This window comes from Bos grunniens, chromosome 24 (assembly GCF_055505025.1).
Source record: "Bos grunniens cultivar Pamir isolate PY7600 chromosome 24, Bosgru_T2T1.0, whole genome shotgun sequence".
NCBI classification, from domain to species: Eukaryota; Metazoa; Chordata; class Mammalia; order Artiodactyla; family Bovidae; genus Bos; species Bos grunniens.
Window position 1 is genome coordinate 21,330,304 of NC_141188.1, and position 26,250 is coordinate 21,356,553.

The window sequence follows — 26,250 nt, forward strand, 5'->3', positions numbered from 1 at the left end:
GCGTCCTGCCCCACCCCCTCACTGCGGGAGTGAGCTCTCCCCCCGCCCCCCACCTGCCCGCAGATGGGGAGGAGACCCGATGCCGAGACAGCGCTGGCAGTTCCTGATCTAAACGTCCACCCCGATCGGGCGCCACTGCCCTGTGCCCGCGCTGCGCCCTTGCTCTTTCCCAGCGCGGCCTTGGTGGAATGCTGTCACTGCCAAAACCCGACCGGGTGGAGTGGGGAGCGGACACCACTGCCCACAGCACAGGCTCAGACCCTCCTGCGTCCACCTGACCTGTCTGCACATCGCAGTCCCTTCTGGCAGGCACCCGGCTGGCTTTTCTCCGAACTCCACCGCGTGGCCCGCGGTTGTTCCTGCCCTGAACCCCTGCCCCCACACACACCCTCCCCACCCCTTGAGTTTTGTTCCCCTGGCTTATCTGGTGTCCCAGAGGATGGAGGGAGGTAAGCCTATGCGTGTGGTCAGCCCCGGGTCTGGAGTTGAGAAGTGTCCCCCGCCAGGGTCGCGCGTGCCTCCCCGTCTTCCATCCAGGCACATGGAGCCCACAGAGCTCACACTCCTGTCCTGACGGTCGTTAAGACACTCGGGCTCCTGTGCTGCTTCCCTATCGCTCTCCTTCATCCCCTCAAAGGCCACTTTGGAGGGCAGCAGACCACAGTGAGTCCAGAGGCCATGACTGGCAGAGTGAGAGGCGTGCCTGGGGGGACCCGCACGGCAGTCCCCCTGGCAGAGGGCGCAAGGGCTTGGGACTCTGTTTTTCAGATGGATGAGTGGAGGTGAGGCTGAAGGTGAGGATGAGGGTGCGATGTCCCTACAGGTGACCCGGAAGTGACCTCCCGTGTTCTGTCAAGGGACAGGCCAGGGGCCTCTGCTGGCAGGCGCTCCTCCCCCCTCCACCACCACCACTTGAGGGGCAGCCGTGAGCTGGACCATCTAAACGAGGAGAGGGGTGAAGAGCTGACAGGGCCTACATGCCTGACCCAACAAGCATCAGATGGCCTCCTGGAAGCGGGGAGTGGGAGCAGAACCAGATTTATTAAAAATCTTATCTGGAGGGTTTGCATTTCAATGGGCTGTGGATTTGCATATTTTAACAATAACCTCCGGGTTCTTCTGTCTGGTCTGCGCTCACTGGCTGTCTCTCTAAACCATGATCACCGCTTCAGTAAACCCTTCCTAATCCAGAGGTACAACATCGCCACTTTGCTGGAGGAGGGAGGATTAAAGGCCTTTCTCTCTGGACCAGAAATAGGGCTGTTCGGCGGGTGACCACTTCTGGCCTCTGGACCCTCCTGCCACCAGGGCGTGGCTGAGGCAGGAGGGAGCGATGCTGGAGAAAGGTGCATTAGAGGGTTCCATCATCCATTTGCTGGCGGCTCGGATGGTAAAGAATCTGCCTGCAATGCAAGAGACCTGGGTTCGATCCCTGGGTCAGGAGGATCCCCTGGAGAAGGGAATGGCTACCCACTCCAGTATTCTTGCCTGGAGAATTCCATGAACAGAGGAGCCTGGTGGGCTACAGTCCATGGGGTGGCAAAGCGTGGAACATGACTGAGCAACTCACACTCTGATTTTTCATCCATTTGCTCGGTGAGCATCTGAACACCTACTGTGTGCCGGGTGCTGTGGGAACAGAACTGTGTGGGCCTTTCCTCATAAAGAGGAGACAACGTTAAACAAACAAATCTACAAATTGAGAACCATGCTGGTTCATAACTGTCCTAGGTTGTGGCAAGGCAGTGAAGAAAGGGGAGCTTGAAGGGACCCTTCGAGGTGGGGGCTGGGGAGCTGAGACCTGAAGGAGGCGTTGTGGGGGTGGCCGGGCAGCAAGCGCCCTGCACCCACAGATGGACTGGTGGCCTGCCCTCATGCCCTGGGAACGGTGCCACCGTCTGGCCTGGCCAGAGTCACCTCAGAGTCTGGCCCATGATCAGGGGCTCAGCAAAGGCGCGTGTCACTTATGCAATCACTGCTGGATGTCCTTGAATCAAAACTTTATGATGACAGCCAACAGGATCCCTTGACTCTCTCACCCCTCTCTAAGGAGCGAACCGTATGCAATTGATTAAGGAGGTAATTAAAACAGTGTATTTACAACAAGCTGCAAATAGTGTGTGCCACTTCTGCCAGGCCCCTTCCATGTCTCGAGGGGACTTCAGGAGCCCCGGGGCAAGGGATTCATTCTTTCCTTCCAAGGCTACTGAGGGCCTACTCTGCACAGCCCGGGGAATCCAGGAGCCTGGGATTCAAAATCTGCCCTCTGGGGCTTTAAACAAACAATCCCTCCATTCATTAATTTGTTCATTATGAATTGCCAAGTGCGGCAAAGGCAAAATCCAGGTGGAGGGCAGGGTCGCTGAAGAGCAGCCCACCCGTGGTCCCCGCGGTCCCATTCAGGGGTTCTCTTCTCTATCCATACTGGATGATTGCCTCCTCATTTATACCAGAGGCTGGAAATTCTGTCTATCCTCCACAAATTACCCAGAGGTCATCTTTAAGAGATAAATCTTTGAGTAACACTGTTTCTGGAGCTTGTGCACAGTTCCACCTGAAAACACGTTATGGTCAAGGAAATGTCTGATGCCTGGAGATAAGCTTGCAAGGTGATGGGGACGCAGAAAGGCACCATGTTCAGGGCAGCCTCACGGGCAGCCCCCGCCCTGTGCTGTCACCCAGGCCTCCACCCTCAGAAGGGTCCCATCTTTGGGGTTTAGTGCTCTGCAGTTGCCACCTTGAAATTCTTATAATGTTATCCTTGAACTTGGGTTTTGTAAGTGTCGTCCATGGCGTGAAGAAGCTCGTGTAGGGGGGCTTGAGGACTCTGCTTATGATCAACTCTGCCTCCCCTCTGCCTGATCCACATACATCCTGGTCCCCACGTGCAATCACTCTGCTTTCTAGGCCAGCCAGCAATGGCTTGGGTGGAGTTTAGGGAGGGTCGGGTCAGGCCCATTCTCCCTGTGGCCCCCTGGGCTTGCAGCGCTGTGACATGTCTGTCCCGTCAACAGAGCCCTTGTCATAGCAGGTGACTAATGCATCTCTGAAACAGACTTTAAAATACTCTTGAGGGTCACCTGCCCATGTGGATTAAGGCAGAGGGGCCGTGGGCAGAAGTGAAGTCTGGCCTGAGTTCCCAGGGCCCACCTTGGGCTTGGTTGCACCAGGTTGGTCTGGAGTCAGTGGAAAGGGGAGCCCAGTCTACCCCCAGGATACAGCACAGGTCTGGGTTCCTCTGAGGGTCTCCATGCCTGAGGGGACCTTCTCTTTCTTCTTAACCTTCCTGAGTCTAGCTTACATTTCTCTCCTCAAGGCACCCTCCAGGCATGAGCCACAAAAACGAAATTGTATAATTTTGGTGATTCTGCATAGGAGTTAAATGTTCTGATGTTTGCATTTAAAACTGGCATCACACAAAATAAAGATGAATGGTAGAATCCATGCTAATCCATTTTATATTTTTCTTTATTTAAAATTACATCAAATAGCTGAGTAAAAAAAAAAAAAAAAATACCATGACAAGTCAAGAAAGATAGAAACCATAAAAGAAAGGGAAACCTTTATATTTTAGTGCTCTAATGATGCCTTTTCCCTTGCTTTTTGAATAAGTGAAAGTGTTAGTCGCTCAGTCGTGCCCGACTCTTTGTAACCCCATGGACTGTAGCCCGCCAGGCTCCTCTGTCCATGTGATTCTCCAGGCAAGAATACTTGAGTGGGTGGCCATTCACTTCTCCAGGTGATATTCCCAGCCCAGGGATCCAATCCAGGGATCAAACCTGGGTCTCCAGCACTGAAGGTAGATTCTTGAGCCCTACAAATTGTCTCTCTTCCCAGAGCAGCGATGCCACTCGGGTTGGGGCACAGATATCCGAACAAGCCCAGAACGCAGGGTCTGCTTCTTCACCATTTCCACGGCCATCGTGTGTGCTAGGGTGGGGGACAGACAGCGTAAAAGCTGAGGTCTCTGGGCAGATGAGAGCAGACGGGGACAGAGGAAGAGTAGGGGCCAGGTTTGGGGAGCGGGTGGACCCACACACAGCCAAGAGCTGCCTCCAGTGCAGGCTGCAGGTTTGGACAAGAAGAGTCAGTATTACCGATGATTTCCCGTTTTGGGGAGATGTGAGCCCTTCAGGTGAGCAGGGAACAGCGTACCACCAGGTACCCGCACACCCCGAAAGGAGCCAGAAAGGACCCTTGGCTTTGAGGCTTGGTCACCCACCCTGCAAGTACACCCAGGGGCTCAGCTGCCACTGGAGAGCACGCTGGCCATCTCCATAGGTCACCACAGTGACCCTGCCACCCCCACCGCCCTCCCCCACCCCCAGCCTCAGGCAGGGCGCTGGCCCAGACCTCTTCTGGCCCACAGATCGGCGAAGAACATGGAAGCTGACGCTTTTGAGGCCACTGCAGTCATTCTCCCTCATTTAATTCCATCCCCAACCTGAAGGCATTCCTTCCTGAGGTCTGTGATGTCACACAAGTACTACCCAAGCATGGGTGTGGGTGCACATGTGTACACACACACACACTCACACACACTCCAGGAGACAAGAGTCCTGAGTTAGGGTCTGGGAGTCTGTGAATAGGAAATCAGGTCCCTGCTGTTGTTTGAGAAACAAGTGTCTGTCCCAGTCTGTCACACACACACTCACACACACACAAGAGAGAGAGTAGTATAGGCCACGTGTGGCCGGGGGGCTGAGAGCTAACCAGTGAAGTCTTACCGGAAGGACAGGAAGTCTTGTTGAGGAGAAGGAGGGTGTGGGTGACCATTCCCTGGTGGCTGGGATGGTAAAGGATCCACCTGCAATGCAGGAGACTTGAGTTCAATCCCTAGGTTAGGAAGATCCCCCAGAGGATGGAATGGCAACCCACTCCACTATTCTTACTGAGAGAATTCCATGGACAGAGGAGCCTGGAGGGCTACAGTTCATGGGGTCACAAAGAGCTGGACACGACCAAGCTATTGACACTTTCACTTCACTTTTTAATTTTTTTTGGAGGGGTGACAGGGAGCTTTCCAGGCTCTTTTTTTATTTCTGAGACATATCTCGGTCAGCTCACTGGGGCCTGGTGTGAAGCAGGGGGCTCGGGGTTCTGAGAAGACAGGTGGAAGGGGACCCAGCTCAGGGGCACGGAGCCCAAGGGATGCTGTGGGCAGTCAGGGCTGTCCCAGTGAAGCAGGGCAAGTTCTGAATGTCCCCGGCCCTTGCCAGCATTGTCTTAGACAAGGGCAGGACAGTAAGGGACATGGGGTTGGGGGTGGGGGCAGGCTCAGCTCTCCCCACAAAACCTCCATGCCAGCCCTCAGGAAGGTGGTCATAGCAGAAGCAAAGCCGGGTGAAGATAGCCCCTCTCTGGTCTGGTGGCTGAACACCTGTGGGCACTCAGGGGCCCGTGATGCAGGCTGGCCCTGCTCTGGTGTGGTCTCATCCCAGCCTTGCAGAGCCCCTTGCAAGGCTGGGGAGAAGAGACACAGAGACAGGGGCATGGCTGCCACAAAGGAACAAGCCCAGAAGCACAGCTGGAGTTGTACCAGGAAGACAAGGGAAAGGGTGACTGGAACCATAATGGTTAATCAGGGCTGGCTTCCCAGGTCCAGAGGGAAGGCCCAGCACCCTGGCCCACAGGGGGCGGCAGAGAGCTGCAGAGGTCAGTGGGAGGACCGTGTGGGCCCCCAGAGCAGAGATGAGCGGGGTGTGGGAAGGCTAGAGGGAAAGTTAGGAAAGATCTGGCTGGCCTATCCGTCAGTCTTTTTGTCTGCCCACTGGCCACAGTCCTCTCCTTCCACGGGGACCCACGCTGGACAGACAGGTGAAGCCTTTGGACTAGCTCAATCATCATATTTATTCTAATTGTATCGTAATCGTCCCCAAGGAGCTCGGTTCAAATGAGCTTGACATTATTAAAATTTTAATGCCCAGTTTTCATAGCTGAATGAATATTTAAAGGGTATGTCCCAGCTTAAGTTATGATGATGAAGAAATTAATGGAATGTCTTGTTTAATGCATGGATATGTGTTGACGCAAAAAGTGGCAGAGATGGGGAGGGGGAAGGGACACCCAGCCAGAGCAGAAGGGGCCTGGGAGGGAAGGAGCCCTGCCGCCCACCCTTGGCTACAGCAGGACAGGGAGGGCCCCAGTCCTGGGCCAGGACCACCCGCTCCCCCTGAGGGTGCCCCCCGGGCTGGAAGCAGGAATGTAGTCGATGACAACAAAAGTTAGCAATGTCTCCAGAAGGGTTGACCCTGGAAGCATGAGGGTGGCTTCATGCTTGACTTCACGCAGGCAGCCCAGCTCAGATATCAGGAGACCCAACCTGTGCTGAAGGCCACAGGGGGAATGGGGTGATGACCTCCAGGCTGATGACCCTGCCTCCAGCCCCAGGCCCACCCAGAAGGACAATATCATGGCTGAGAGGGATGGCTGGACAAAGGAGCAAGGGATGGGTTGAAGGAAAGACACAGAGACTTAGGCTCCAGCATCCTCGACATTCACTTACAAGGGACGCCCTGGGGCTCATATGGCTGAGATCCAGAGGCCATAGTCAAAGTCAGAAGGGCAAGGAAGTGGCCACCACCCCTTCTGCCTTCCTCCCAGTATCCTTTCTCCCCCTCCGCACCAGTCGTGCCTCACAAAGCCATCTCTGCAGCGTGGTCTGGCCTCCTCTCCCCAGGACAGAGGCAGGCTGAGACAAGGCCTGAGTCTGGAACAGGGAAGAGAGACACTGGCCAAAGAAGGGAGGTCTCCCTTTAGGCCCGAGGCATCGGTACAGAGCCTGCTAAGAAATCTTTCCGACTGATCCTGACACTTTATTTCTGCTGAGAATTAAGAAAGCACAGGCCATATTTTCTCTCTCCATCTAGCCAGGCACTCCCTGACATCCCCGTGAAGGCTGTGTGGATGCTGACCATCCCTAGATCGTAATGGGATATGAAATATGACCCCGGGAGCCACAGGTCCACGGGAGCCAAGTCAATTCTGCTCCACCACCACGGGTGCCTGGCCCACGGCCGAGGGCAGGTGGGAGGCTGGACAAGCCCCTGGTCCCTGCTGCCAGGATGCCAGCGATGGAGGGGTCTGGGAGCACCGTCCGGGGCTGGCTGGCTCAGGGAGGGCTCGTGGGGGAGCAGCAGGGGGCTGAAGGGAACCAAGCCTGAGTCCATGACCTGGGGTACGGCATTCATAAACACCCAGGTACCAAGGACAGTGGGCCGGTGGCTGCTTGCCTGAGGGTGGGGCACCCCTGCAGCGGGGGAGACTCCACGCACAGGCAGATTCCATTCGTCTTGTTTACTTTACCATGGAAAATGGGTCCCCTCATAACAGAAACAGTTTCCCCCGCCTCAGCCCTTGTCAATCCGTAGGACTAACCCCCTCTGCTCGCACAAAGAGAAGGCTTGCCGCGGGGCTTCATGCAAGGTCCCCACCTTCAGAAACAAGATGCCAGGGAAGGCAGCCTCTCAGGTCCCCTGATCTAAGCTTTCGGGGTTGGCCTGGGCCCGCTCTGGCCCCAGGGATGAAGTCTCCTCTGTGGGCTCCTCCTTCCCTCGTCTCCACAGCTGCAGAGCTCGGCTAACTCTGGTGCACACACCTCTGCCTGCCCCTGCTCACCCCCAGTCCTCACTGGAGAAGCCTGAATCACCCCACCGCCCTTCCCACCTGCTCCCTGCTCTTCTGCTTTGAACTTTCCCAGACCTTCCCCAAGCCTGTCAGGCCTGGTTTCCAGCATCTTTGAACACGAAGGCCAGTGTCCAGAGTCCTGGGTTCATCTTGATCACCATTGACCACCTGTGTGACCTCAGGCAGGTTTCTTAACCTCTCCAAAACTCCGCTTCCTTGGCTAAAGGATCTCTAATTGCATACACCCTATGGGAAGTGATGATAGTCCGACAATATAATTTTGGAGCAGCTGTTTGTGTTCCTGTAGGTGTAGCAGGGCAGTAGCCCCCTTGCAATTCAGTGCCCAACCTTGACTGTACCGTCTATATGGAAAAGGGAGAATTCCTGCAGGGCCTTTCCCCCGGAGTACCAGGAAGACTTCAGGGTCAAGGGCAAGGGGCTGGTGGGGCTGTGAGAGAGAAGTTTTCAGGCCAAAGGAACACACAGGGGGAAAAAAGGGCTGGGCTGTGAGGAATGGAATGATACAAGAGGTGGTGGGGGCCAGATTTGGGGGGCTAGGCTGAGGAAGTTCTAGTCAATATGATGGCCCACTCGCCCCTCACCAGAAGGACATCTTCCCTTCGTCCCCTCCTTCCAGAGCAGCGGGGCAGTGTGTGCTCACTCAGTCGTGTCCAATTCTTTGTGACTTATGGACTGTAGCCTTCCAGGCTCCTCTGTCCATGGGATTTTCCAGGCAAGAATACTGGAGTGGGTTGCCAGTTCCTACTCCAGGGAATCTTCTCAACCCAGGAATCAAACCCATGTCTCGTGCATCTCCTGCCTTGGCAGGTGGATTCTTTACCACTGCACCACCTGGGAAGCCCCCCTTCCAGAGCAGCTTGAGGTCAAATGCAATGAAATATACCAAGACCAACCCACCCTCGTGTTAGTTCCATGCCTACCAACCCTGGCTGCATCCCAGACCTCCCACTCCCAGGGCTTAGCTTTTCATTGGAAAAAGAGAGAATAATACCTTTCTCAGAGAATTATAAAAATTACATAAGCAAGAAAGCCATAGAAATTCACCCAGGAGAGTGCAATGGCCAGAACTGGGTCCAGATCAGCCGTGGGGCTTTTCTGGAGTAAGAGCCTATTGCAGCTCTTGGGTGGGGGGGGGGGGTGTGAACCAGGGGGAAGTGGTGTTCCAGAAGCGGGGAGAGCCCCGGAAAGGGCTGGGTGTGGAGCCTCTGAAGGCATAGAACGGAAACCAGGGGGAGAGCCCTTCTCCCACAGTCAGATGCCTGCTCTGCCTCCTGGATCTTTTTCTCAAGGACTGGAAAGGAGGTGGTTTATGGGGGAGCCAGGGCCCCTGAAAGGAAGCTGGGAATTGCCTTATGGCCCTCTTTCTTCTCCCTGTGATTGGAGGTCCCTGTACCGCACGCTTAACTCTGCTGGCAGAGCTTGCGCACCCAGCACCTTCCTTTCCCTCAGCTCCACAGGGGGCACCAAGTGGGGACCTCCGAGCAAACAGTGGCACCCAGCCCTCTCAGTGCACCGGCCTCCCAGCATCCTCTCTTGCCCCCGGCAACCTGCGCTTCCTGGTCCTCTGCTCCGTGCCCTGCCTCCCGCCTCTGTCCTTCCTCGAGTGACTCTGACCTTCCCCGGCTTCCTCTTCACCTTGCTGAGTCATGGGCCCCCACGCTCCCCCACCAAGTCGTCTTGACGCAGCCAAAACTTGCTCAGAATCCTAGACCAGGAGGAAGCTTGCCACGGGCTAGTCCAGCCTCCTCCGGACACGAGGGGAAGTGCCAATGAAAAGTCACCTGGTACAGAACAAAAGCCCCCCAAATAGCCCTGGCAGACCCGGGTTCCCAGCCACATCCTGGCACGAGGCGCCCCGCCTCGGCTTCTGCATCTGTCAAATGGGGCGTTTAGTACCTGCCTGCCTCTCGGGGTGCATTTGGGAGAGAAATGTAGGTAGAATGAGGGATCAGGGAGGTACGTGACACGCAGAAGCACGGGCAGAGACACAAAGTTCGATTCCATTTGCGCGATTCCTCCCGTTTTTATTGTCTGAAATATCTTGGGACCTCAGGGCCTCCTAGCCCATCCTATGCCTCAGGCAGCAGGAGGATTAAAAACAGGCTGCAGAGCCTTGGATCCTTGGAGTTGCGAGCCCCCTAGTGGCCTGAACGAGGCATTGCATGGATCCTCCCGAGAGGCCGGCAGCTGGGAGATGGGGAGGCAGGCGTCCCATGTGGTCCTCCTGGCACCCGGACGTCACAGGAGACGAGTAGCTGCCCACCCCGCACATACCGCCCCCACCCCACCGAGGGGACAGCCAGGCTGCCGTCTGGAGCCCCAGCCCTGAGCTCTGCTCCAACCGGGAACTGCGAGACCCGGAGCCTCAGGCACCCCTGGGACCAACCGCCGGCGTCGATGGCACAGGGGTGGGGTGCCACTCGCTGCAGGGCCCCAACCTAGGCAGGAGTCAGTTTCGGCCAGAGAGCAGCTCGGCAAAGCCAGCTGTGTCCTGGGTGGACCGACATCACAGTTAGCAAGAGCCGCTAACGGCTGGCAGGGGACACCCCAGGGTCTTCGGTCCTGAGACACCCTCCTGAAATCAGGGGGGTCGTGGGGACCGCACTGGGGAGGGGAGGGGGCGGGGCTTTAGTGGAGACCCTCACGTTTGTCCCGCGCGGGTGCTGGGGCCGTGGGTGTCAGCGTCCGTGGAGTGAGCAGTGTGCTGTGTCCCTTGAACACCGGCGCACCTCGGGGTGCCGGCGCGCCTGCTCTAATGCTGCCCTCCTGTGCTCTGTTACAGATGAACCGGCCGATCCAGGTGAAACCGGCGGACAGCGAGAGCCGAGGAGGTAGTAGCTGCCTGCGCCAGCCCCCTTCACGTGAGGGCCCACTTGTCTCTGCCCCTCACTTCTCTCCGGCCCGTCTTCTCCCCTCCCGCCTCCCGCTTCACCCGAGGGCCCGCTTGTCTCAGCCCTTCCTTTCCCTCCATTCCCACCCCTACTCCCACCACGGGAGGGGGTTGCCGCGACTCCCTGCCGCCGCCTCCAGCCCCCTGAGGACCTCGTGACTGGGGCTTGGGACGGGGCTTTGGAGCCCTGGGTGGCTGGTGTGGGGACCAACTGAAGAGGAGGAGAGTGGATTGGGGTCTGCATTTTGCTGGGGTTCCTTCCTCTCTGTGAGTCAATGGGCAGGATGTCCTGGGCGCTCCACTGCCCCCTTTAAGACACCAAGAAGGGCAGGCCCGCCTCCGTGTCAGGAAGGAAAACCCCACTGTGATGGGACTGGACTGGCCGAAAGGGCTTCAGGATGGAAGGGAGGATATGTGCTTCAATCCTTCCCTGGCCGTCCCAGGTGACGCCAGCGGTAAAGAGCCCACCAGCCAGTGCGGAGATGGAAGAGATGCAGGTTCGATCCCTGGGTGGGGAAGACCCCCTGGAGGAGGGCACGGCAACCCACTCCGGTATTCTTGCCTGGAGAATCCCACGGACAGAGGAGCCTGGCGGGCTACAGTCCATAGGGTCGCAAAGAGTTGGACACGACTGAAGTGACTTAGCACACACCTGTGGTGGGAAACTCAGGCCAGAATGGGCAAGTCTGAGGAGGGCTGCCCCTGGGGGTGTGAGGCCGCTCTGGCCAAGATGCTGGACCTAGATACAGGCAGACAGGCTGATGTCTGGAAGGGGCCAGAGCAGAAGGACACACACAGCTTCACCCACAGACGCAGGCCCCCGCTCCCCAAGGGGAGGCTCTGTCCTCTCTTACTAGCGTGGCCTCAGCCCCACTGTACACAGGCCAGACCAGGCCAGGCTCCAGCTTCCTCTGTCAAGCACCCACCATCCCAGGTTCTGACCAGGCACCGTGACCACTCCATGCCCACCCAGCGCCCTCTGCCCCTGGGCCCTCCCTGACTGGGCCTGGACAGTCACTCTCAGCTCAGCTCAGCTGGGCACTGAGGAACTTCTCTCTCCTTCCCCCTCCCTCCCCCCAAATTTTCCAGGAAATTAAGAGCCCGACGTCAAATAGACAAAAGCTACTTGCAAAATTCAGAGTCGAGCTCCTTGTCCTGTAGTGTGGCCACAGGTCGCCTGCCCACCCTGGGGGGATGTCTAGGGTCCCTCCAGCATAGGTCGCTGCCCTCAGGGGGCCCAGCAGGGCTCCTACCTGGTTATAAGGCTTCTGTGGCCCTCCAGACCCAGGCCTCGAAGCACGCCCAACAAGCCCAACTGGTGTCCTGGTGCTACCCAAAGAAGCCCCATGGCCCATGGCACAGGCCCGCGTCCCTGTGGCCCCCTGAGAGTGTCCCATCCTGGGGACCCCTATCATGGAGGTGGAGACAGGTCAGTTGGAGAGCAGAAATGGTTCAGATGTGAAGGGTTTGTGCTGTAGAGACTACCTGATTCACACTGCTGGCTCCTGCCCCCTCCTGGCAGCCCAGTTACTCGCCTTTCTCTGCACACAGAGGCTCCTCAAACAGCCAGGGTCAGGCCTCCGGCAATGCCCCCGCCATGCGGCGGGGCCTCATGGAGGCAGCAGAGACCCCGGCCCTTTGGGGGAGAGCCATCAAGTAAGGGAGGGAGCTCGGATGGCAGGCGGCACCCACATGCCCAGAGGAGGGGTCCCCAAGGTGGGGGCAACCAGAGGCCTCAGAGGAGGTGGCACCTGAGCTGATTGAAGGAAGGGACATTCCACATCTAGGGAGGTGGAGTGGCCGGAATAAGGCCCAGTGCGGGGAGGACCTTCCAGCACACCACCAGCTCAGAGTCCCGCCGGTTAACACCAGGCTCACAGCCAGGTGTCGCGAGGCCTGCCTTGCTGAGCTCCAACACAAACCATTTCTCCCTCACTTGCCTTGGAGGCAGCCACCTTCCAACTCCAAGTTGCTAACCTCATCTCCTTTCTCCCATATATCTCCCACGTTGACACTTGCCCCAAACCAGATTAATCAGCTTTTTTATCCTTCCTGCGGTAGCAAGGGGGTGGGGGTGGGCAGGGGAAAGAGAGCCAAACCTAAACATCTATCTATTAATTGCATATTCAATATTAGACAGTGAGATGATCCTGAGTCAGCATCATCACCAAGCTCTTTGGAAAAAAAGAAAGTTTAAAATAATTTAATATCCATTAAATACTTCTTCTGTGGAGGGAGGGGAATGGGGGAGAGGTGGGTATTAACAAAGATGAAAGAAATGGGAACAGGAGACGGGAGATGGAGGCAGGGGTAGGAGGGGGAGGGGAGGAGAAATCCAACAGGAAAGGAAGAGCCCAGAAAGGAGAAGGGGAAGGGGCAGAAGGCGGAGGGAGGCCTGGGGGAAAGCAGGAAGGAGGGAAGAAGGCCGGGAGCCGGGGAGACTTGGGGGCATAGGTGTGGGGGCGAGAGGAAGGGGTCCTGCAGGGAGAGGCAGGTTTATCCCCACCCTGGCTCTCTGCATCCCGGGTTACACAGGCTAGGTGCTTGGCCGGGGCTCCCCAGGAAGAGTACAGGATGGTGGTTCTTGTTCTGGTCCTGGGTTCTAGCCCCATCTTTGTGCAAAATGAGCTCTGGCCTGGACACTGCTTCTCTGGGCCTCCACGTCTTCACCCAAGGACGAGAGAGCTCACTTCCCAGGGAAGCTGGTGTTTACAGAGCACCCACTGAGGGCTGGCATTTATTTTATTTTATTTATTTTTCTTTTGGAGGCACCTTGCAGCTTGTGGAATCTTAGTTCCCTGGCCAGGGATTGAACCCAGACCCTTGGCAGTGAGAGCAGACAGTCTTAACCACTGGACTGCCAGGGAATTCCCAAAGGCTGGGATTTTAAACGCACACATTTAACCCATACAACAACTTTGGGAGGTGGAAGTTTGGCCCCGCTTAAAGGTACAAACGAAGGCCCAGAGAGGCCACGTAACTTGTTTCAGATTACATAGCTATGTGGTGGCCGAGCCAAAATTCAAAGCCCTGCCTGTAAGTCACCAGAACCCAGATGCTCTGCATTCCTCAGACTCCTAGGATAATCTTTCGAACTCCGGGGACAATGGGAAGGTGCCACGGGCATTTGTCTTACCTCTGGGCTCATTCTCAAAGTAAATAAGGGGCAAGGAGCAGGGTCCCAGGTGAGGGAGGCAGGTCCCGGCTGGACAAGGAGCTCCCGGACGTACCCATAAGACGCGAGCGACCAGGACTGCAGGGGTCAGAGAAAAGAGAGCTCATTGAGGAGCAAGCAGGGAGGGCTTCCCAGAGGTGAAAACTGGACCAAGAGGTGTAGACGTGGCAGGAGACAGGGAGGGCATGAAGTGAAAATGGAGCCCCGAGCTCAGGGCCAGGGTGGTGCGCGTGTCTCGGTCAGAAACAGGAGCCACTAACGCCGTGTGGGGACCAAGCAAAGAGAGGGCATCAGAGCTCTAATATCCCTGGGCAGGAGAGGAGACAGCCCCAATACCAAGAGCCAGGGTTCCAGCTGTGAAAGAAAACCAAGGGAGGAGCCAACCTGACTGCAAGGAAGATCCTGTTAACCCCACAGAGCTTCCTGGAGCAAATTGTATTCAGCTCAGATTCACCCCCAGCCCCACAGAAGCAAGCCCGTTCATTCACCAGCATAGTGAGGCAGGTTGGGAACAGCGAAACACCAGGTGGGCCCCCCGCCACCCCCACCCCCGCCCCGCCACTGGTACCTGCCCTGACATCTCAGAGGCCAGGATGCTTCCTTGCGCATGCCCCGCGATGTCCCAACCCAGGTAGAATTAAAATATAGACGTAGGTCTCCCAGCAGACGGACGTACCCGCCCTGAGAGCTGCTTTAGTCAGCGTCTCCATGGCTTCAGGGGCCCTCCGGCCTCTCCGCGTCACTCTCAGTTTCAGGGGTGATGCCCACAGGGTGCTGCCCACAGCGCTGACCCCTCCCATCCACCCACTCTCAGTCCAGGGTGGGCCTTACGGCCAAGGACAGGACAGGGCCCCCCTCCACCAAGCCAGGCTCCTGTGGACAGGATGTGGGGGCTCCTTTCAGAAAAGAAGGCTCTAGGCAGCCTGGCCTCAGGCAACAAAACTGCTTGGGAACTCCCTGGACTGAGCTGGAGGAGGCTGGGGGCGGGGGTCCACCCCCCTCAAAGGGCTCTCAAGAGAGTCAGCAGGCAAGTCGAGCTCTTGAGGAAGGAAGGAATGGCTGAGACCCGAGCCAGTAGAGTAGATATTGGCCTGACCCCACCCCTCCTAGACACACCCCAGCAGACATAAGCAGTCCTCTAGGAATCTCACCCCCTGCCACGCTTGGCTCCATCACCGGAAACCGCGCCCACCTCTTCTCCGTAACCAGCTACAGGTCAGGAGGTTCAGCTAGCGGGGGCCTCATCCAGGCCGTGTATGGAGAAGCCCTTAGCGGGGTGCACTCACACACCTTCCCACCATCCTGCTGTACACCCACACCAACAAAGGCACCCACACACACCCAACTCCACACCTGCTCCCAGTGAGGCGGGAACTGAGTGTTCCCCCACTCCATCCCAGGATCCAGTGACTGGGGGTGGAGCCCAGACGGTTCGTCATCAGGTTTTATCTCATCAACATGAAATGACAGGAAGAAAAATAAAAAAGAAACAGCGAGGTGTCAGGCTGAAGAGTTGGAGAAGTTAGAAACCAAGAGGGCTTGGGAGGGAGACCTGGGGAAGAGGTGACTCTGGGACCCAGGGGGCTGCCCCCTCAGAGCGAGCAGGGAGGCACCAAGGAGCCCTTGTGGAGGGGCGGACGGAAGCAACGGTGAGAGCCGCCTTGAGGGATGGCCGCCACGCTCTCACCCGTCCAGGACTTAAACTGGAAACCACAGGGGCACATTCCAGCCTCCAGTGTGAGGCCTGAACTGGGGGCGTGGTCATGCCCGTGTCTGGACAGCCAGGGGGCTCCCCCAGCCCCTCCCTGGTCCATCGGGCGTGTTTTCCGGAGGGGGCCTTCATCAGATCCAAGCAAGGGAGGCAAAGGGGCAGCTTAGACTGATCCCGAGAGGGGAGGCTGGATAGAGGCCTGCGATCACGGAAGGGAGGCTACCGGCGACGCAGCAGGAAGGCTGAGCTCCTGTGTCTCCAGCCATCTTTAGGGCCTGGGGGAGGCTCCGGAGAGGAAAAAGGAAGTGGCCCTGCGCCCCAGCCATGAACCCCCCACATAGGGAAACTTGGAGCCTGGGGGCCCACGTCTGGTCTCTCCACCAGCCCGGGCCCCCGCCTGTCTCAGTCTCTCTCTGGCAGGACGAAGGTTGGGGCAAGTGTGACAGCCCGTCCGTGAGACGTTCATTTCCACTCCGTGCAGAGCAGGTGCAGGCCAGTCGCTTAGCCACGCGACTCGTTGAGCCTCTCGCTGCTTCCTGTCCGTTTACCAGCATCTTCAGGGCCCCTCACTTCGGCCCGCGCTCGCGCGGCAGCAGAGTCCCGCTGGGCCAGCTAATGAGGTTGGACCTGATGCGTGGATGTGGCTCCGAGACCCTCCCCAAGGCCACATTCCCCGCCACAAAACCGGGGCTGACTCGGTCCTCCACCATCTGTAGCCCCATCAGTTCCTGCCGCTTTTAAAATCCCATTAAGTTCCTCATTTCTCCTCAGAGCATTATTTTATTTCTAAACAGACCCAGACCACGTGCAGCTGGGAGGCCTTGGAGGGTCCACTGGGGGGCCAGCTGAGGGGTGTGGGTCTCACCTTCAGGTCCTGGCACCCTGGAGAGCCAGAGCCACCCTGCTGACCCCCTGATGCTGGGTTTCTCACGTCCAGACTTTTCTAGCTATTTAGTCCCGTACTCTAGTTAGGCAGTTTCGCAAGCAGCAGATGAAACGGCCGCGCTTTTGGAAAATTCAATATACAGAAGTTTCCATTTTCCAGTCTCGAGAGGCAACAAATGACTCCCTCGACCAAAGCTTCCAGGGAGACAGAGGCCCCTCGGGGTTCTGCCAGGTCCCAGGCGGGAGGGGTACACGAAACATGAGACTAGGGGCCAGGGGCCACGGCATCTTGAGGATTCATCTGAATGATGCCAAGATGGTAGGAAACGAGGTTTTAAAAAACGGTGTTACTCTAGATGACCTGACCCAAGGTGCAGTTTCGAGCGGGGAGGTGTCAGGAAAGGCTTGGAGGCAGGTGTGAACCCCTGCAGAAGGTCCTGGGTGAGGTTCCCCTGGGGGTGGGGGTAGGCTGGGCAGAGACCCTAACCCCAGGAACCGCCTCATTTCTGCCACAGCCTATCTACTGTCTGGAAGTCGAGTCCCACAGCTAGGGTGCCACCCCGCCCTGTGCCCACTCTCTCCCCTTTGGGGCATCAGGAGTGTCCACCCAGCTTTAGCACCTCCTGACCGCTACTCTGGGGCTCCTGGGTGGTATCCCGCCAGAGAGATGAGTGGAGCCCACCTCACCTCCGCCAGAGGATGCGACCCTGAGCTAAGAAGGGGTCCGGTGACTGAAGCCCCAGGCAGCCACCTAAAGGAGAGGGGTCTGCAGCTCAGAGCAGAAGATACCCCCGCCCCCGGCACCTTTTTGTGGCCCCACAGAAGCCCCTGGGAGCAGGCAGTGCGTGTGCTCCGCTGACGGCTGCTGGCCGTGTGTGTGATGGGGGTGGGGTGCCTTTCCTTACCACAGCCCCCAGACCCTGCAGACCCCCACATCCTCAGCTCCTCAGTCTTTAGGTTCAACATCATGCTCCCTTCTCACAGCTGTGTCTGCCTCCAGGGGCCTGGAGCAAGGGGTCAAGGTGAACCTTTGGTTGGGAGATAGCTAACTGCCCTGGTCGGCCAGGCCTGGGCGTAGCACCTGGTGCCCTGGAGGGGCCTCAGGGGCCATTGTGTCCAGCCGCATCCCCTTCGGTCCCCCCCCCACCCCAGCCCACCTCTCACACTGCCCTCCCGCTTTTAAAAACCATCCAGGAGGAAAGCAACTCCTGGCCTCTCTCAGCCTCCTTCAGAGCTTGGAAATCCTGTTTTGTCAGCCTGTCCTGCCCTATTCCCTCTGGGATTTCTTGAGGTGTAGATGGTAATGTTTTCCCTTGAACACCAGCCCCAGAGTTGATACCCCAGCAGATCTCTCATGTACTCGCGTCCCTGATTTATTTTGGACTGATGTTGACAGAAAAGGCATTACAATGTTCAGCTCGGGAAATTCGTGTCAGATCTAAGACAGCACGTCCCCACTTCCCAGACAGTGGTGGTGCTCAAGGAGCAGCCTGGGGCAGGGGCCCTATGCCTTTGGGGAGGACTGAGGATCAGAGATCTCATCACCAGGCCAAGTAGCCCACCCAGGGCTTGGCTTCTTTGGTGGACAGGAAGTTCTACCACATATCTAACCGTAATCTTGCCTACTTTTGTTTAGGAATTTCCAAGCTGTCTAGTCACTCAGTCGTGTCTGACTCTTCGCGACCCCATGAACTGTAGCACACCAGGCCTCCCTGTCCCTCACCAGCTCCTGGGGATTGCTCAAATTCATGTCCATCGAGTTGGTGATGCCATCCAACAAGCATCTCGTCCTCTGTCTTCCCCTTCTTCTCCTGCCCTCAATCTTTGCTGGTGTAAGGTTTCTCTGTTCTGGGGTTTTATTCTCCATAACCCTTGTTCCTTCTGACTTAAAAGGATCTTTGCCTCCTTTCTCTCCCAGGCTGCTTTTAAAAAGAAAATTTAAAACTCCAGAAAGGTCCTCTTGTTTACACAACTGAACCCAACAGCAGCTGCATGAAGACAGGTCTTTGTGGCTGGAGAAGGAAGAGTGGCTGTTGGGAAAAAGGGTCCCTAGAGAGGGCCCCCGTGGGGCAGAAGCACATTATAAATACCTCAGTAACTCCTGCCATAGGTGCGAAATTATAATTAACTGCAAACCTGCTGAGCTTAAATGGACTTTAGGTTTGCAGCTGGGGGAAGGGGTGTTGATTGATCTGCATTTTGTTGTTAAAGTTCTTTTAATCCATTCGGCAAGTTAAGTGGAGAGTCGTGGCTCCTCACCAAATTCCCTCTGGCCCCTGGCTAATTTAGCAAAGGACTGTTTCAGGGGAAATGGGATATTAATCATTGCAAATGGGCTCCTGGATGATATTTAAAAGCTGCCTCGCGTGTGCCCAGGCTGAAGGGACCGACAAGAGGAACAGGGATGACAGAGTGAGGGGACCACGGCCCCCGTCTCCCGCGCTGTCCCACGGGGTGCTTTTGCAGGCACTGTGTGTAGAAGGTGGATGCACACTTCCCCAGGAGGCCAGCAGGATGTGAGAGAGGATGTCACAGGCAGTCCTTCCTGGACCTGTAGTCCTCAGCACAGCCTCCAGTGAACCCCGATGCAGGCAAGACCCATCCAGCACCCTCCTGGCCCCCGACACACCCCACTTGAAACAGCCTGATAGCAACATGGCAGTGGTGAGGCTGTGCAGGGGGAGGTGGGGTGTGAGAGGCAGGGAGAGACAGCGAGGACCAGAGAGATGAGAAAGGGTAACCCCTGCTTGACCTTCACGGGGAGAGGAGTTGCACGAGGAAAGGCAGAGTTTCCCAGGTGGGAAAATAGCCCCAGCCAAGGACAGCTTGGAGGATCCTGAGAGGCAGGAATGAGGGAGGGCAGGATATGGGAGCAGTGATTTCCAGAAGTACTTTAAACTGACACATTTAGGTGAAGGGAAACCATCTAAGGCTTTGGGGCAGAGGGTGACAGTGTGTGTGTGTGTGTGTGTGTGTGTGTATATATATATATATATATATATATATATATATGTCATGCTTTCCAAACAGTAGGTTAGGAAGACTCAGCCGGATGTGGGGAGGCAGCCGGGGCAGAGAGATGGGCAGAGATGGTGCTGGTCATCGCACCCACACGTCCTGCCCCTCCCACAACAATCTCTCACCAGCTCCTATTGCAAAGGGGATGGTGACACTCCCGTGGAGCTGCCATAGGTGGAATGCAATTGGCTAGCTGTGGAATATCCCCTGATGACAGCTGCTGTGGTTATTCTTTTCTTATAGTCAAGTCCTCGGGCGGTGAGAGGTGATGGGGTTGAGGACTATTGACAAGGTGTGATCAACAAAGTGCCAAGAGAAATCATACTTCCCAGGGCCAGAGCTGTACTGTGCATGTGAGTGTACCAAAACAGGGTGAGCCAAGGAAGGCTTCCTGGAGGAGGTGATAATTGGGATGACAGGTTTACCAAGAGGTAGCACCTGGACTGTGCCACAGTCAAAGACATGAAAACAGAGGCAAACGAGGCAAATTTGTGGCATCTTAGATCTTTTTAAAAATAGAGTTAGTTTGGATGGAGAGGAGGGTTCACTCCCTGCAGTAAGAAGACCAGGTGTGGTTCACTGTGGGTCTCCCTGCTCCTCGTATTCCAGGGCACAGAAGTCCTGGGTGTGGCGCATGGGCAGTCTGAATCTGGGGCCAACCTGTCTCTTCTCACCCTTCAGTCCCAGCTCACCAGGCCCATCCCAGGGCTTGTTTCTCTACCATAAGCCGCTGTGCAGTTTTCCTGATCAGATGTACCTGTCTGCTGTTAGAGAGGCTTGCTCCTTCCCCACCCAGTTCAGGACAATACACAGGGGATCTAGGCAATGCCTGCAGCAGCTGCTGCTGAAGCCATGCCAGGACACTGGAAGGAAGATGCATAGAGCCAGTAGGGACCTCAGGTCTCCCACTAGGCCACCCAGAGCCTCCAGTAAGAGCGCACCAGTCTTGGCCCTGCAAGGTGGGCCAAGCAGCACCCCTATTCTCTTAGAAAGGAGAGGTGACCTGCCCAAGATCACACAGTTAGTAATCAGCCTTCACACTCAGCCCTTCAGCCAGGACCTTGCTGCCTTCTCTCAGGCCTGGCTGTGGTGCCGAGACCCAGAGAACATTCTCCCAGCATCCATGCCCCCTCTCAGAGGCACAAAGGATGCAGTTGGACCACAGCCTTCAGGATGAGCTTTCCAGCTCCTCACTCCCCTCCCTGGTGCCCTTTGGGAATGGGGGTGGGTGTAGGGGAATCTGGGGAGGGTCCGAAGCTGAACTTTCCAAGGTGCAAAGGCAACAACAAGATGAGCATGTCTGTGGTCCTTCTCAGCACCAAGGGTTAGCTGGGAGGGGCAGGTGGAGACACTCCACGTCTGCTGGCAGAGGAGAGCCAGCCTGGGCACTCAGGGTCTTGTCTGCCAGGCCTGGAGAGGAGGAAGGCTTGGCAGAGGCTGGAGGGCAGCAGGGACAAGCCAGCATAGATTTTCTTTTCAATCACATCAGAGACAAGCCCATGATGCTGACTCATGGATGTCTTGTCCCAGATGCCACATCCCAACTGGGTAACAGGCCCAGGTGACTTAGGAGGCTTAAGGTTTGGACATGAATGGCTGACTGCAAGTGACTCAGAAATGCAGAGAGATGAGCCCCGCCCCTAGAAAGCTGACCATGAAAGACAAATATGTGGGGGAATTCCAGAATTCTTTAATCCAGATTCTTCAAGTCTTTGCTGAGCTTTGGGTCCTAGAGAAGCTCAGTCTGGTGAGGAGATCAGCTTAGACCTCAAGGGCACCAGAAGAGTAGTGGAGACAGCAGGCGCCATGGCTGGCAGAGGGGAGAGCTGTACAGGGGGAACCAGTCAGGGAAGGCTTCCTGGAGGAGGCTCCTTACTGGAGGGAATTCAGGCTGAGAAACCAGTGGCACCAGGATGCAGCCCTGTGGCGTAAACCCTGTGCAGGGAAAGTGAGGAAGCCGCGTGACTCAAGCAGAGGGCTCCAGGGAATGCCCCACTAAAGAGCTAGGGGACTTCTGGAAGATGAAGGGAACTGGTGATTGGTGAAAGCTGGATATGGGAAGGCTGGTCACCCTGCAGCGGGCTGGACAAGGTGTCGAGGAGACTCGGGAGAGGCTCTTTCCCTCTCCAGCTGTGAGGGGGCTGGGCAGGAGGCATGGGAATTAAACTCTTAAGTTCAAGAGCCCTTTTGTCACCATGAAATACAAGCCCCCAAACCACCCCGGCCCTGCCCAGTACCTGCTGCCTTCAGACCTCCAGGTGCATGCCCACCTTCAGGCATGTGGCCACCCTCGGACAGCCCACTCTGACCCTCCCAGATGCCCAGCTCCACATGGATCCTCAGGATCATCCCACAGGATGGTCAGGGTCCATCCTGCAGGAATGCTGTCTCCAGCAGTTCCTCGCTGGTCTTTCTGGCTCAGAACGCCTTTCCCACTCTCTGTCTGAGCCATGAAGTCAGGCAGTGGGTGTTAGTTTCTCATCGGGGCAAGTCTGCACCCAGCCTCACAGGCCAGCCTCCCTCAGCTCTCTAAACAGGAACTTTACATCTCAGCTCTCTGCTGGCTGAAAAAGCAGCCCTCTCCTTCATCTCCCCTACCCCAGGCCCTCCAAAGCCTGGCCCTCAGGCAGGGGGCAGCCGTGGGCAGCGGGGCGGATGCCGCTGACATTGGCGTTCTCCTTGCAGTGCGTCTTAATAATTTAATGGCTATTAGCAGGGCCGCGGTGGTAGAGGGGGAGGGGGCGCAGGGGGAAGATTTATAGAGAGAATTCACTCCAGGTTGGGGTTTTGTCTTCCTCTGTTTTCCTGGCATTTATCATGCATGTTTTAATCTGGATCAGAGAGTTGCTACCATCTGGCCATTATCGCAAAGAAATATTCATTTTCACTGAGTGACACGGGCTCCATTCATCACAGAGCACGCTGATTGCCCCGTGAGTGTGGGGCTGCGCTTTCTCCTTCGCTTGAAATGAACCCCAGGCTGTGAGCAGGTCCAGTTTGCAGGGAGCAGAGACACAGGGCCCACGGCTGCCCATGAGCTCCCAGCCAGGTGGGCAGGGGCCACTTTGGGAGATGGCCAGGGTGGGGGTGGGGGGGTGCAAGCCCCCTCCTGCCATCACAGTCTTGCCTCCCCTCACCTCCCCTGGGCTGTTGGGGGGAAGGCCTCTGGGTGGCCCCCGCACTCTCCCCCAGGCTCCTGACAGCCAATCCCCCACCCTGCCTGCTGTCCAGGGCGGCCCCCAGTCCAGACCAGAAATGGCTGGGGTAGGCCCCCTGCTCGGGCATCAGCATCTGCTAAAGGCAGGGACGCTGCCCCGCCAAGGGCATCTCTTGCTCACAGGACATCGCTCCAGTGGTGTCATTTCAGGTCAGGGCTGTGTGAGGGACAGAAGGGCCTCTTTGCTCTCTTCTCATCACGCTGTAGTGGTACCATCGGGGTGGGGCCTGTGGGAAGAGACGTGTCTGCCTCCAATTGGGACATTTCTGGAGCGTCACCCTCGTCTCCACACACCGCTCACCGTGCCGTCAGGGGCCGCTGGAGGCCTCTCGTCAGCAAGGAGAACCCAAGCACAACGCTGGACACCCAATGGGGGTGTTCCAGAGCATCCTCAATCGGGCTGAGCTCCACTTTATCCCACTCTGTAAGCAGGCCTCCAGATCTGCCAGAGAGAGAAAAATGTCTTTTCATCCATTTTAAATAGTGAGTTCAGAGAACCCAGACCTTGCCGGGCCCCCCTTCTGTGTTCCCTGCCGATGGGTATTCAGACTCTTCCCCTCACCCCCCACCCGCACCCCCAGCATCCAACACTGTGGGAGAAGAGCCAATGAGAGGCAGAAACGGCTTCATGGGGAAGGTGTGTGCTTTGCCAGAAAGGCAAAATTAAGCAGGAGCGTTTTCATCTACCAGAGTTCTGCACCCCTGGGGCCACCAACTTTCCTGGTCTGTGTCCTGGAAACTGCGGCCAGACCCTGAGCCTGAGGCCCTGACCACCTACTAGCATCCAGGTACTAGGATCCACCTACCAAGACCCAGGGGACAGTGCTGAAGGAAGCCCAAGGGGAGGACTGTGCAAGCTTCGCTGCCTCTTTCCCATCAGAGAAGGAAGGCCCCGAAGTCCTACTCCTACAGTACCCCCAACCCAGCTCTGTTCTGTAAGCTCTGATTGAGCATCCGTTGTATGCATCTCACACCCCAGCCAGATGAGCCCCACCAACACGATTCCTGGCTGAAAATGAAACTTGTTCAGTCATGTCCGACTCTTTGCAGCCCCATGGACTATACAGTCCATGGAATTCTCCAGGCCAGAATACTTGAGTGGGTAGTCTTTTCTCTTCTCCAGGGGATCTTCCCAACCCAAGGATCGAACCCAGGTCTCCTGCATTGCAGGTGATTCTTTACCATCTGAGCCACCAGAAAAGCCCAGGAATACTGTAGTGGGTAGCCTTTCCCTTCTTCAGGGGATCTGAAGCAGGGATCGAAGCAAGGTCTCCCACATTGCAGGTGGATTCTTGGCTGGGACTGGTGTAGAAACAGTGAGACCATTAGGAAACTGGAAAAGACCTCTAATACACTAAGCTGACCTCAAGTAAGGGCCGTCAGGTGCAATGGAGGAATCCCACAGGCCTGAACCCCTCCCTCTCTGCCATGGGCCAGGACCTTCCTGTGGGTGACTTGGGTTTCCCCTTCTCGCAACTCGGCGGCTTAGGCAATACTGGGCATTGGACAGAAGAGGACACCGAAGCCCAGAGGGTTACTTGCTGGGGTCACCAGCTGGTGGGTAGTGCACCTGGAAGGAGCCTAGGACCCTCTGATTTCCAGCACCAAGCAGTGAGTGTGGAAAAGCCTAGGACAGCTTTGAGCAGGAGGTGGCATTTCAGCTGGATACGGTGGAGAAGCGACATTCTAGGCAGGGAGCCCTGCGTGCCTGCCCTCTGCCCCTGGTTTTCTATCCTGGCACTTGTTGATTAGCTGTACCCAACCCCGCGGGGTCCCCCCTCCCGCTTCCGGCAGCCCTCCCCACCGCCTGGGAAGGCGGGGAATGTTGCTGAGCGTGGCTGAGGACCCCTCTCCGCCCCTCTCCCCAGCTCGGCGCCGCCCCCTCCCCCCTTGGAGCTCATTCCGTGACACCAGCAGCTCTGAAACATCTGCTCCTCTATCCGGGACCCGCAATTTGAATAAATTACCCCGACGTGGCAGCAGCCTGTTATTAATGGCTTGAGTTTTATAAGATGCTTTAGTTTAATAACACTGTAGCCCAGCGCCGCACTTCTCGCGGATATTTTTATATTTCGCCTCCTCCTGCCTCCTTCCATCCTCCGCGCCGCCTACAGGGCTCTGGTCTGAGAGCCAGGACCCCATCAACCACCTCCCCGCCACCCTCCGGCTCTTCCCTGGGAACCAGGGGACCACCAACCCCCACCTGGGTGCCACAGCCTCGTGGAAGAGGAAGGCGGCGCAATGCTCGGAGAACGTGGTCCCAGGCAGGTTCTGTGCCCCTAACCCGAGAGCCAGGGCTCTGCTGCCTTTGGGGACCCGCAGAAGCCCGGTGAGCAAACCTGCCTCTCCCCAGTTGGCAGTGTCTGCAGCTAGCTAGGGAGCGGAGGCCACCACTTCTTTATTCACTGCCCTTGGCTCTTCATTATTTTGCAGCTTTGCCCATGTGCTCATACCCCTCACACCTCCTGCAGGAAGCCCTCCTGGATTACCTCCAGCAGCCCTTTCTGCTCTTCCTACAAGCCCAGACAAGCCGCCGCCCCCCTGCCCCCACCCCTGCCTCCGTTCTCCACTGCCCTCCTTCCTTGTCTCTTCTCCCCACAGCCTGCCTGCCGGTCTTCTTCAGGAACCCCCTGGGGCCAGGCCAACCCTTTTAGAATTAACAATAGGCACTCAAACATGTGTGTGGCTTCAACAGGCTTGTGCGTCTGTGTGGGTGAGGCTTCCTGCAGAGAATGGGTGCAGCCGCAGAGAGGGAGAAAAATGGGCCGAGGGGTGGGAGGGCTGTTTGTTGGGAATGTCGGATAGAGAGCGTTGAGGCTTAAATAGGTAGCCAGTGTAGTCATGGCCTCAATCCGTTCCCAAAAATGTAGACTGCAGCCATGGTCTAGAAGGGCGGAGACTGGGCTCCTTGCAGGAACATCCCTCCAGCTCCAGGAGTGGAAGCCATGGGTTCATCTCACCAGCAGGCCAGGGGGGATTGGCCCCAGGGTGGGCTGGGGAGCCTGCCAACAGGAGGCCCCCAGAGCCTGGAAGCAGAAGGAAAGGTTGTCCCTTGTGTGTGGAGGACAGGTAAGACAGAAGGGGGCCCAGACCCCCCGGTGTCTGCCACTACGAGGGTTCTGGGAGCCCAGAAGCCCAGAGACTGTCCTCCAGGGGAGGGCTCAGAGGACCCCTCCGTGCCAGGGCCACATTTAACTGTGTAGCCCCTGTTCCTGGGGACCACGTGGTGATCCTTGCACTGACTCTAAAAGGGAGGGTGCCGTGTCCCCTTCTGTCCCCCCACCCCGTTCTGAGGGCTGGGATGGGGGGCTCTCACCACTTCCCGGTTAGACTCTTAACTCCTGTGGGACTCTGCCTTTTGCTAAGAGCCCCACCATTATAACATAATTACTGCTGAAAATGACCTTTAAAATATATTTTAAATTCAAAATGTCTTTAAACCCTTCACTGAGCACCATTTTTCAATTTCAACGACTGTTTTCCTTTTTGGAGGGGGAAGTGAAGGGTAGGGAGTGAAGGAAGGAGTCCTCCAAAAGGATTTTGAATGTTAACCTCTCGCAGGTACGGGGAAGATGGAGATGGCTGGGCACTGCCTGGAGGGGTGGGGTGGGGGGGTTGGCTCAGGGTGGGCAGGAGGAGAGGATGGAGCAATCTATTCCTGATGCTCTGCCCTGCCCACCCCTGCCCCCTGCCTCCAGCCTGACCGG

The 26,250-nt window shown here is 56.9% G+C and overlaps 1 protein-coding gene across 50 annotated transcripts in view; it reads left to right on the forward strand.

The window, feature by feature from the left end:
* The window catches only part of CELF4 (CUGBP Elav-like family member 4), a 314,667-nt gene that overhangs the window by 227,118 nt on the left and 61,299 nt on the right, over nt 1-26,250 (forward strand). For 27 of the 50 annotated variants that reach the window (XM_086372670.1, XM_086372713.1, XM_086372682.1 and 24 more), the window contains exon 3: nt 10,430-10,508. In XM_086372670.1, coding sequence (XP_086228796.1) covers nt 10,430-10,508 — 79 coding nt within the window. The remainder of the gene's footprint in view (nt 1-10,429; nt 10,509-26,250) is intronic. The other 23 variants (XM_086372677.1, XM_086372715.1, XM_086372718.1 and 20 more) reach the window with 1 other exon arrangement.